The 12,439-nt window shown below is 38.2% G+C and overlaps 1 protein-coding gene across 17 annotated transcripts in view; it reads right to left on the bottom strand.

Moving 5' to 3' along the window:
* Window positions 1–476: 476 nt before the first annotated feature.
* Window positions 477–12,439, bottom strand: part of neb (nebulin) — a 57,539-nt gene continuing 45,576 nt past the window's right edge. For 3 of the 17 annotated variants that reach the window (XM_042001278.1, XM_042001262.1, XM_042001264.1), the window contains 18 exons: window positions 11,806–11,916; window positions 11,060–11,170; window positions 10,203–10,316; window positions 9,456–9,560; window positions 9,272–9,376; window positions 8,820–8,924; window positions 8,292–8,384; window positions 6,574–6,666; window positions 5,642–5,734; window positions 5,225–5,317; window positions 4,738–4,830; window positions 3,898–3,990; window positions 3,318–3,425; window positions 2,564–2,750; window positions 2,197–2,289; window positions 1,736–1,876; window positions 1,501–1,604; window positions 477–1,341 (listed from right to left, as the gene is read on the bottom strand). In XM_042001278.1, the coding sequence (XP_041857212.1) occupies window positions 1,168–1,341; window positions 1,501–1,604; window positions 1,736–1,876; window positions 2,197–2,289; window positions 2,564–2,750; window positions 3,318–3,425; window positions 3,898–3,990; window positions 4,738–4,830; window positions 5,225–5,317; window positions 5,642–5,734; window positions 6,574–6,666; window positions 8,292–8,384; window positions 8,820–8,924; window positions 9,272–9,376; window positions 9,456–9,560; window positions 10,203–10,316; window positions 11,060–11,170; window positions 11,806–11,916 (2,016 nt within the window). In that variant the 3' untranslated portion in view covers window positions 477–1,167. Of the gene's footprint in view, window positions 1,342–1,500; window positions 1,605–1,735; window positions 1,877–2,196; window positions 2,290–2,563; window positions 2,751–3,317; window positions 3,426–3,897; window positions 3,991–4,737; window positions 4,831–5,224; window positions 5,735–6,573; window positions 6,667–8,291; window positions 8,385–8,819; window positions 8,925–9,271; window positions 9,377–9,455; window positions 9,561–10,202; window positions 10,317–11,059; window positions 11,171–11,805; window positions 11,917–12,439 lie in introns of those variants that run through there. The other 14 variants (XM_042001265.1, XM_042001269.1, XM_042001270.1 and 11 more) reach the window with 12 other exon arrangements.

Genomic DNA, 12,439 nt, shown 5'->3' with positions numbered 1-12,439 from the left:
GTATACTGAATATAAAAAGATGGGCACAGACCTCAACTTTGGGTGTAATAGCACTTACGACCACAAGAGGCTTAAAAACATCTGTCTTCCATTGATTCCCAGAGTCAACTTCTCTAAAGAAATGCTGTCATTTTTTAATTTTTCCCACAGTCATAATTAGCTAAATTGACTCATTCATCTGTGTGACCATTTTAAAATAATTGCGAAAGGGAATGCACAGCCTACCTGAGTATTCTTGCTGAACATGCTCATCCCTTTATGACTACAATGTACCATTTTCTGATGGCTGTTTCCAGCAGGATAATGCAAAAAAGGGGTCCAATCTGGTACTATAATTGATTGGGGAAAGCTGTTCCAGAGGAGGTGCTGTAAATGAATAAGACACTTTTCAGTGGTGACTGCTTAGAAGATACTGTAAAAAATAAAGTGCACTGCACACAGTAAAAAATGATAATAAAGAAAAGGAGGCAGAGTTCTGCAGGAGCTTAGTGTGCTTTATTAACTACTGATTAAAGGTAGAGGACTAGCCTTTGCCAGGACCTAAATCTGAAGAAACAAAACACACATTCTACTAGTGGTCAGCCTTCATCTTAAAGAAGGGAAGACTGAAGCTTGTCTTATTCAACTCTTCAGGAGTGGTTTAATCATGGAGAAGGCAGATGGTAACTGACTCCTTATTTCTTAATTATTATACTCTCCATTAGAGGCATAAATGGAACTAATCGAGCCCATTGTTATTAGGAGAAAATACTCTTAGTACATCTTGGACAAAAACAGTATATTAAATTATGTTATCAAATTTTTGAAATGTACAAAATAGTGGGTCAGGTTGTATTTAAGTAAGTTGTTCTTTTCTACGACAGCGTCTTGAAATGGTTCAACAATCTGTTATTCAGGGTAGGCATGTTGTGTGTAGTTAAAAGTATTTATATGTGTCATGTCATAATATTTTATGTCACATCCACAGGTAGTGGGGCAGCAGCGTATGAATGATAACAGACAAACCAACGACATCTTCAACACAAATAAAACAGTAACAGGCAGGAAGAAAACTAAAAGCTACAGATTGCACTAAGCCACAGTGGTGATCACAGGAAGACCAGGAAGTCATCTTGCCCTGTGGATGTGTCTCGCCCACTCTGGAAGGACAATGGGCGGGCTCTGTCTTTAAATTGCTTCAACGTAGTTGGCGGGCAGCATGCCGGTCTTGCCGGTGCGCTGCACAGTGCCGTACATCCAGCCCTCGTCGATGGCCTGCACGTTAACGATGACATCGCCGTCTTTGAAGGACACCTCATCGCTGTCGGCCGCAGCGTAGTCGTACATGGCACGCACAGTTTTCTAGAGAAAATAAAGAAGTCAGACTCAGAGTGTGTGTTGTGAGGTTAAATGACCGAAACAAGACTTCATTCAAGAAACTAGCTCAGATGAGACAAAGGTTTGTCTATTTAATCTCTTCAGATGCAGGAATAATGTGTATTTTGAGTGTGTGTTACTAACCCCGGTGGTAGAGGGGTGTGAAGGGATGGAGGATACGGTGGTCTGCTGGGTGGCCACAGATGAGGACCTCTGCTGCAGCTCCACAGTCCTAGTCTGCTGGTAGCCTGCAGACATTACAAAAAGTCCTATTGCTTACACATTTACCAGGACACGTTTGATCCGTGTAGTTTGTTTGGTTAAACGTCTCATTACAATGCTCTGCACTGTTGATAGTATGATGTCTTTTTATTATTACCCATAGAGTTCGCCATGAAGCCGTTGCTGTAGAGGGACAGGTGGTGGTCAACATCCTGGGATACCTCTGACTTCTCGTCAGCCATGCCACTCAAGGCGCTGGTGGAACGGGAGTGTTCCTTGCTGCGACGCTGGGCTTGCACTGTCAGAATAGTCTCAGGTAAGTAAAGGTATATGTGACATATAGTCAGCGATAATTGTGGCTTTTTTGTGACACCACACATGTGACACAATAACACACTAAGGGCATTTTCAACCCCTCAGGCCAACATGTCCGCTTTTCTTATTAGCTGCAATAGATAATAATCAGATCATTTTGGGAACCAATTCCCAGTGAATTAAGAGAAATAATAATTAAGACATTTGCTGAATATGTAAGGATGAACTTAAAATGGATTTTATCAAAAATACATAAAAAAAAATGTCAGCTCTGTGTGGTGATCTTTTTGAGTTTAAGCTAACCTGACATCATGTGCAGGCTTCTGGACTGGATGTTGTCCTCAGCAGGGTCGTAGTCAAACACAGAGCCGGGGTTGGTGCGCCACACACGCAGATCTGGGGAACACATTTCTGGATCAGTCAAAAGATTACAAAACACCTGAAGCGACAGAACCTCCACCTGTTTCCGTCATGTATCTGTAAAGCTAAACGACTTCTCTTTAAGTAATAAGTATTAAGTGGACTGTATAATAACAATGCTTTTGTTTTTATTCTGTAAAGTGGATAAACACAGCTCTACCACTTATAAAATACTAAATAATGGAATATAAAGGTGGTGTAGACCCTAACAACTCTTAAAACTGGGCTGTGCGAATGTCCATGAAAGTACCAGTGATGGTCTCCTGGTCATGCTCCATGGCACGTCTCCTCTCCATCTCCACCACGCGTCTCTGGATGCCACGGTAGCTGATGTCGCTGAAGTCCTGTGTGTTCTTCTTCACGCGATCAGTCACTGGGTCAGAGGTGGTGGGAGTGAAGCTACCCTTACTCTTCTCAAAGTCCTCATGATATCTCACCTGAAGAGTTAAAATCCCAGTGAGTTTATACATGCAAGGAATTACATGTTAATCATTCAGATTGTGCACAAGACAAATTATGTTATTAATATTCAGTGTGTGTTATCAGGTGGAGCCGATCCTAAGCACGCAAAGTGTGTCAATAAGAATTGTTGATCTGTTTTAACATCTAAACAAAGATATAAATGTACTATAAAACATACATTTATCTACGTACACAAACCTTAGTGAGTTATTTAGAGCAAATTTCATCAGGTGTACATTATAATCCTTGTGATTACAAAATTACACAAAATTACACTGTTTTGGTCAAATGATCGCCAATTTATAGCTATCCAACAATGAATTATATACATTTCTGACTTAATCTTTAATATTATTGCCAGTGTAAGCAGTATCGTCTTATTGTCTTTAATAACAGGAAACTGGCTTGACCTATTAATAATAATAATCTCATCACTTGATGAGATTTGTTAACCAGAAAGATGCAAACAGCCATCTTTGCTACTTATGTACACAAATGACAGATAAATGAACTAAACTATTCATTAAACAATGAAATCTTACGCCAGAAATGATACGCTGGGTCTCCCTGACACGCCTCATCTCAGGTGTGTCCAGAACAAAGGCGGCCTTGCCCTGGACCTGCTTACGGAAGCTGTCAGAGTACAGCACCTAGGCAGGATAGAAAGGTGGAAAAACACAGCTTTACAATAAACATTGGAAATATTTCAGACCTGAAACCATTATTCAGTAATTATTAACAACCACAGCACAAAGAGAGGGAATCTAAGAGGACACACACAGCTGCTGGCAGGACAGACATTTCAGACAAATGAATTAGCAGAGAGATTTTTAAAAAGAGATCAAAGAGTTAGACATGAAATTATATTTCAGTCTTCAGAGGGAAAACAGAAAGTAAGAAGATGAAGAGGAGCAGTTTGAACAACAGGCGAGGTTAGCATTGGTGATGTGAACAGACACACCACAGCTGGTGGGATTAAAGATGTTTAAAAAGAGAGCGCAGTCAGGATAATTAATACGATTAACCAGAGCAGTGGACAAATCAGTTAGAAAAAAAGGTTAAGAAGGGGAAGGAGTCGAACATTTCTCAAGGAGAATATGTTCGTATTGGTTCTGAAGGTACCGAGCTAATGTTTTCTTGGTTCCTTTTGACTCGCTCCATCTCTGGAGTAAACACCACAGGAGTTCCTTTGGCTGAACTGTCCTTATACAACACCTACAGGACAGAAGCACAGCGCCCCAGAGGGCCAGTCAGACACTCTTACACCATTAAAACCACACAGCTATAGGACTGGTTTCATAGACTTGGAGTCTTGAGGCTTGAGCTCTTCAAAATAAAAAAATAAAAAAATAAAAAAATAAAAAAAGAGTGATTTATTTTTAAAAATTTATTTTTTTTACTGTCATGGTTTGTTTGATATTAAACAAGAGACTGTTTTATTTATTTATTTATTTTTTTATTCTTATTATGTTTTTTAACTGGCATATATTTAAGCAGAGTCTTAGAAATTGGTCCTATAGAGTTAATCATCCTGGTGGCTCCCGTTGAACAGCCAGGATCTCTGTCATAGGAGACAACACATGTAGACAAACACTCCTCATGACATTTGCTGTAAAATGGAAAATTTCTTAGCAGCACTCAGCAGATTTATAGAAAGAAAGCTGGGCTGCGGGTTAGAAAATATATTATTTATAGGCAAAAGGGAAGAAAGTGATGTAGAGGATTAAAGATGAAAGTATAATAAGATAATAGGAGAGGAAAATGGATAGATATTAGGGCTTCATTAGGATGAAATGGAGATGGTGGCAGGAATGGAGCTCAGGAAACTGCAGTCTGAGTGAGAGATGATGAGAATGTAAGGGATGGCAAGAGAGAAGAAAAAGTAGCAAAGGGGCTAATGATGGGCACTACTGTCCACTCTGAACGGTTAGGAGCACGCGTGGTCCGGCTTTGTTTCACTACCGAGCTGATGTGCTTCTGAGTTTCTTTGACCCGCTTCACCTCAGGGAGATCCGGTATAGCTGTGCCTCGACCCAGAGAGTCCTTGTACTTTATCTACCCGACAAAAAAAATTGGGGGTTTCAAGCAGAGAAAGTGGAGGAAAAAAGAAGCAAATGAATAACAGACAATTACAGGAAGCTAGAAAGAGACACAAAGCACCAAAAGAAAAAAAATACAACCACAGCAGACTCGAGAAATTAAACACACTTTGATCCTGAGAAATGAAAAAGCAGATTGTGTTAGAAACTGTGAAGTCTAGCTCACCCCACAGGGTCACTGGTGTTATACCTGAATGGTGGGTTGGATGGGACAGGTTCTAATATCTAAATGACAGGAGGACGCTCAGGAGACTTGTTATGAAATTGTGTTTGAAGAGTGAGGCAGAAGGGCAGACAGATGCAAATAAAGGTGGAGGATAGGAGAATACAGGGTCACTGCGGTGGAGTACCGTGCTAATATTTTGCTGATTGCGTTTAACTCTCTCCATCTCTGGGGTTTCTGATAATGACGTGCCTTGTCCCACTCCTTTTTTGTATTGATGCTTTGAAAGAGACACAAAACAGTGACATATAGTGGTAACATACTCTATGGTAGATTAGTTTTCAATTCAGGAGGTAAGGAAATGCCAACAAGGGGGGGTAAAATATAAAGATCCTGGAAATGCAGAGTATTCAGGAGAGAGGAAGAGGAAGGAAAAAGTTTTCAAAACCAAGTCATGAACCAGTTTTGGTAAAAAGGAATGATTTATGGAAGGTAGTTAGGATGGAGGAAGGGAAGCAACACTAAAAATAGAGATGTTTAGCTGATAATTAGAACTTGGGGAATGATCGTAAAGAGGTGGGTCACTGCAGTTCTTTTCCTCTACCAGACTGATATTCTTCTGGGTTTCTCGGACCCTCTTCACTTCAGGAAGATCTGGTATGGCTGTGCCTTGACCCAAAGATTCCTTGTACTGTATCTGGCCATTGCAAACATCACAAAAGTACAGAATAAGACATCACGGTATGAAATTTAGACACAGAGATGTCTAATTTATTCATAATAACCGAATACACCAAAATATGCAGGTTGTTTCCAAAGTGTGTGATACTTAGTTTAGTTTATTACTTTTAGGTTTAAATTAAACTGATTACAATTTATCATCAGTGCTTCAAAGTCTCAGCAGATGATGGAAATGTTAACTTGAAGAAACTAACGATGTCACAGATCTGTTTATGCTATATAGCCAAAAGTCTGCAGGTACTGAAGCAATATGCACGTATGCTGTTGAGCATATAATTTATATGTAAGTGATGGACTGCTGCAGCTGAGTAATGAAGCTTTGATGAATAAAGTCAGAACTTTCTGCAAGCAAGTCAAGTTCTTGATGGACATGTCTCTTCTCTCAGGAAATTAAGAATTACTCATAAATACAAAGTTTAAGCAAACAATGAAAAACAAGTTTAAAGATAATCTATAGTGGATGGTAGCTCTACAAACTTTTGGCAGTATAGTGTGTTGATGAGGAAAGCAGTTATCTTTTAGGAGTGAAAATGAAAGAAGAATCTGCATCTAAACATTTTATCTGTTAACATGGACTTTTGTAGTGTACTATAATTAGGGGAAATTATATGGCCTTATGAGTAAAATAACAGAAATGAGAATCAAGTCCTAGAAAAGTTTAAATTAGGAGTGGTTACTGGAGGAGATTACACGAATCCGGTCTAGTTTCATTCTTGGATGCTACACAGTGAGGGAATATGGAGGAAGAATTGAGGATGAGGAGATGATGAAGGGCAGGGTCACTCAGTGGAGTACCGTGCTAATGTTCTTCTGGTTACGTTTAACTCTCTCCATCTCAGGGGTCTCGGGCAAAGCAGTTCCTCCACCTAAATCCTCTTTGTAACAAATCTTTGTGTGGACGAAGGATAAGAGCATGAATAAGGGGTTAGCATAATTTTTACTCCTTTTAACTAAATGCTTCATTTAATTTCTGAACTATTATTATTAAATAAATAAAAATAATAATGATCATTTCTAAGTTATACAACCCAATTTCCAAATAAGAATTAGGATGCTGGGGAAAATATAATTACAAACCGAATTCAGTGATCTGCAAATACCATAAACCAGTAATTTATTCACAACGTAGAAACTTTGATAGTAAGACATTTTACTATTTCAACAAAAGCTAATGAAACTAAAAAGAACATCTGGAGAATCATGGTGCAGCTAATGAGGTTTAACGGCAACAGGTAAGATAACTGGGTATAAAAAGAGCACCTTAGAGAGGCAGAGTCTCTCAAAAATAAACATGGTCAGATTACACCTACAAATTACAGAATTAGAATTAGAATTAACTTTGTAAAAGTGTGAAGACTTTGAATATTCCATAATCTACTGCTCGTAGTATCACCAGAGGATTTTAAGAATATGAAGAACATTTCTGCACAAGGAACATGGCTGAAAATCAGTATTTGATGCCTGTGATCATCAGGCCCTCAGATGGCACTGCATTAAAAACAGACATGATTCTGTAATAGTAATCACTGCATGGGCCCAGGAACACTTCTAGAAATCACTGTGCAATCCACAAATGCAAGTTAAAACTCTATTATGCAAAGCAAAAGCCATATGCAAATACAAACCATACGTAGATGCTACCATATTCTCTGAGCCAAAGCTTTTTAATATGGACTGAAGCATAATGGAAAACTGTTCTGTTGGCTGATGAATTCAAATTTGGAGTTCTTTTTGGGCAAGATGCTTCATCCTCTGGATTAAAGGGGAGAGGACATGCCCAATTTGTTTACAGCCTTCATCTCTGGTAGTACAAGGGTGCCATATAGTGCCAGGAAACTGGCAACCTGCACACCATCGAAGCTGGAAGGTATCAACAGGTTAAATATGCACAGTTCTTTTTCAGAGAAGGCCCTGCATATTCCAGCAAGACAATGCTAAACCACAAACAGCATCAATTATAGCAGCATGTCCAGGTGGTGGACTGGACTGCCTGTAGTCCAGACTTTTCACCAGCTGACAAGATTGGTGCATCATGAAATGCAAAATATGACAAGAACACACAGGACTGTTGAACAACATCAGACAAGGGTTGGTTAAAAACATCGTACTGCCATCAAATTCAATCTCATCATTAATGTTTGATTTCTTTTTATGTTCTGTTGTGAATAATTTATTGGTTTAAGAGATTTGCAAATCATTGCTTTCTGTCTTCAAACTGTTTTTTTTTTATATTTTTGTTTTTCATTTTAAAATTGGGCTCGTACATCTAAATGTTTCAGAGAGTAACACAGACTTTTACAAGCTTCAACTCCATAATTAGTACAGATCATTAAACCAATAAGTAAAGTAATGTGAAGCAAGTATTGGAATGATTGAAAATAAAAGTGGTTATTGGAGGAGATTACATGTGAAGTCAGGTCTACTTTTGTTCTCAGATACTAGACAATGAGGGAATATGGAGGAAGAATTGAGGATGAGAAGATGATGAAGGGCAGGGTCACTCAGTGGAGTACCGTGCTAATGTTCTTCTGGTTACGTTTAACTCTCTCCATCTCAGGGGTCTCGGGCAAAGCAGTTCCTCCACCCAAATCCTCTTTGTAATGAATCTTTGTGTGGATGAGGAATGAAAGCATGAATAAGAGGTTAGCCTAAATTTTACTTTTTGATACTAATGTCTAGGTGTTTGATTTTGATTGTAAATTATAAATTATTTTGGTGGTAAGAGCCTTATAAGCACAAATCAACAAGAAATATGAAAAAAGGTATATTACTTAAACACACAGAACAACTTTGAACAAAAACCTTTTACACCACACAAGCTCTGCACTAACAAATATAAATGTTACACTACAGAACAAAATTTCAAGTGTTAGTAGCATCAAGTAAAATGCTGAATATCTAAAAACTAAATAAATAAAAAGTTAAAAAATGTGTTTTGTCCAAAGGAATGATAGTTTGTTAAAATGAGGAAAGAAAAACACACCATTAAAAAAAAAAAAAAAAGTTAAAAAATGTGTTAAAAAATATTTCGGAGTAAATACCGAGCTGAAATTCTTTGTATTTTCTTTAACGCGGAGCATTTCAGGAGTGTCCTTTACAGTAGACACTTTGCCCTTTATGTTTTTTAGGTCAATCTGGTATTGAAGCTACAAGAAGAAAAACAAGAGTGCAGTTAAAATGTTTCATCATGATAAAGAGGTAAAACAAAAGAGGAGAGAAAGCTAGAAGAGGAAAAAATCAGCTATATTCTGCAGTTATATCCCCAAATAAAACATCCTGCCCTGATTTAAGCACAGAAATTGACAGCAAACACTTAACTTGACTCAACACAAACAGAAGACACTGGACTAACAGTGCAAAAACATGAAGTATTTAAGATGATGTCTTAAAGCAAACGGAACCATGCATAGAACCACTAACAGATATAGAACCTCTAACCTCTTACTGTATGTTTTACAGCAGTCACAACCCAAAACTCTTTTTTTCTACTTACAGTGCTGAAGTTCCTCTGGTTCTCACGGACTCTCTGCATTTCTGGAGTGTCCAGGACTGGCACGTAGTGAGACATGGTCTTCTCAGCCTCCTCTTTGTACTTTTTCTGTTTGAACAGCGTTGACAGAGTTAACAGGACTCTCCCCAGTTTTCTAGTTTCAAATGTGTCCACAAGTTTAATCTACCTGGCTGACAATGTTTCTCATCTGCTGAGCATGGATGATGTCGGGGGTGTCGATGACAGTCGTGTAGCTGGCTCTGTCCATCTCAGCGGTCTGCTTGTACTTAGTCTAAAGTTTAAAAAAGCAAGCAAAAAAAAAAAAAACAAACAAACAAAACAACAAAAAAAAAAACAGTAAGCTATGATTCTGGTTTTTAATTGCAACTAAAAGCATACGATAATATGAGAAAGTACACCCCTTTATTAAAGAAAAACCAATCCAAAATAGAGAAGCGATGTGTGAAAAGCTTAGGACTTCTACTATTGTAATAACTTGTAAGATCACCTCTAACAGCAGTAGCTTGAGGTTATCATTTATCAGTCATTTTATCATCATGGAAGAATTTTGGTCCACTCTTCTTTACAACCCCTCTCTTCTTTACTTCTCCTTATTTTTACCTCATTGAGGTTTGTAATTATTTGTTTATGCATAGCTCTATTAAGGTCCGGCCACAGTATCTCAATCAAGCTGAGGTCTGGCCTTTGACTGGGTCATTGCAACACCTTGAATCTTTATTATTATTTTTTAGTTTTTACAGTTATTCTGTTGCAGATTTGCTGCTGTGTTTGAGATCTTTGTCTTGTTATATAACTTGGCCAGATTTTAGCTGTCAGACAGAAGGCCTCACATTTAACTCAGGAATACTTTGGTATACAGAGGAGTTCATGGTTGACTCAATGACTGCAAGGTGTTCAAGTCTTTTATTCATACCTGACTGAGGATGTCAGTGGCATTCCTGGCTCTCATGAAGTCTGGGGTGTCTGTAGCCAAAGCCAACATTCCCTTGCCTTTGATCTCCTGCTCCAGTGCCTTCTTATACTCTCTCTGGAAAAAGTGAAACGTCATTACATACATAGCACATTATTGCAAACAGAAGGATTTCTACCTATTTATATAAAGGAAGGCTGCAAAATCACAACACCTAAGGGAACAGGGAACAGAGCAGGTTAGCAGAAACAAGGGATTTATTTTTCCTTTTTTAGGATCAGTTAAGACGATTGGGCAGCAGACTGTGTATGAAACTCCTCTCAAAACTGTGAAATATAATAACGATAGTCAGCAGTTAAAGACAGAATATAAAATGTGTTTGTCCTTTATGTTACTGAGGGGAAAACTTGTGGCAAATCTAAGCATTTCTTCTATTCTAAGAAATCAACCTCAAAGGAAACCAGTGTAAAAACTAACAAATAGATTTTTCTCATGTCAGGTTTTTAAAAAGTCCTATAAACTGTAATGTTGTACGTTCAATAAAAAAAAATAGATGCTTTCTGTATTTTTGAGGTTGATTTAACATAAAGTAGCAGAAGTATAAGAGAAAATAATGGAAAATTAAACAGGTGGGGGGATAGTTAAGGTATGCTAATGATAACATTTTATTTAAAAAAAAAAAGAAATCTAACAAGGAGAATTAGTGATGTCATGAAGCAGAAACTAAAGTAAGAGCCAAACCCTTTTAGTGCAATGACGAGGCATGGTTAAGTGGAAAGAGGATTCACCAAGAGCGGGATTAAGGGAAGTCACTCAGATGACAAGTGATGCCAATCCTATCACCTCTCAGTCAGTCGTACCTCACACAGGATTTGAGTAGCATTCTTTGCTCTCAAAAGCTCCGGAGTTTCCTCCAGTAAAGTTAGCCCTTTACCCTTCACTCCCTCCTCTAGATCCCTCCTGTACTCTCTCTACATGACGGAAGAAGAACAGAAAGACTGCAGAGAAGAGCACACAGGCAGGCCAGGCCAGGGCAAACAGACAGTACAGTGGGCAAGTCCTGTTGCTTGCCATTTAAGCTCAAAGTCACCAAACCTCCTACTGTAAAAAGAATTATTTAAATTTTCAGACGGACTATGGAGATATTGTTGACTTTGGCAGGATTCCTAATAAAAAAAACAAAGTGAACCACATTTCATCAGACAGAGCATGAAAAACAAGATCAAAACAACAAGAAACCAAGCCAGCAATTCACACAGACACTGTTGCATGCACCTGCAAGCTGCTGCTGCATAAAGATAAAGAGTTAAAAGTGAATAAAAATGTCAAGAATTTAATGGTTACTTGCAGCTAAACATGCAGTGGATGGACGGTGGATGGATGTCACACCATTATTAGTTCAGGACTATAAATCGTGCAGTAGCTACAACTAAACTGGGATAGTGGGCTTACAAAAGGCAAAATAGAGAAAAAGACTTACAAAGATATAAAGTGGTGAAAGGAAAGAGAAAGAGGGACTGTGGTTGGAATGTAGTCTTAGTACGATTATAAAGAGCAGGGGAGGTAAAATGTGGGAGATCAATGGGATAAATTATCTTTTAGTTACCTCACTGGCTATTTTGGTGGCGTGTCTGACATGAATCATGGCAGGGGTGACCTCCAAGCCTGAGAGGTTCTTTCCCCTCATGTACTCCTCAAAGTCCTTCTTATAGTCTTTCTATTGGCCGCAAAGATAAGACAAGGCACAGACAGAGCTCAGAGATTCACATGCAAGCAGTGCTAGTTCACAATGCAGTTACAAACCTAATGAGGCCAATTCATGTATGTGCAGTCTTCAAATGTGCATTTTATAAACTGTTTTGAACCATAACGAGATCTAAACTTTAAGCTTCAAAGCAGATTCTAAAGCAAACAAACACTATACCTTTTGTCTCCTCTGCATCATGCAGGGAAGATTGTGCTGTCACAATATCAGGCAACACTATACAAGCCACTGGGTAAGTTAAATATCAATACATTTCACACTGCCCTCTACTAATGTTTATTTATAGCACATTAACTATAAAAACTGGTTAAAATTTAATTAAATGTTATTTAAATTACCAAAAGGAGTTCAAGTAATTTGCATATTGCAGCTTTAAAGTGATTAAACTAGTCACTAAATTAGATTTATAGGCACTGTAAAATGTTCTTCTTCAAACATTATTTGGCATATTTTGTCAGTTTACATAAACAACTAC

This window comes from Melanotaenia boesemani, chromosome 12, assembly GCF_017639745.1.
Source record: "Melanotaenia boesemani isolate fMelBoe1 chromosome 12, fMelBoe1.pri, whole genome shotgun sequence".
Lineage (NCBI taxonomy): Eukaryota > Metazoa > Chordata > Actinopteri > Atheriniformes > Melanotaeniidae > Melanotaenia > Melanotaenia boesemani.
The sequence above is the reverse complement of the archived record's forward strand: the minus strand, read 5'-3'. Positions and strand labels throughout refer to the sequence as shown.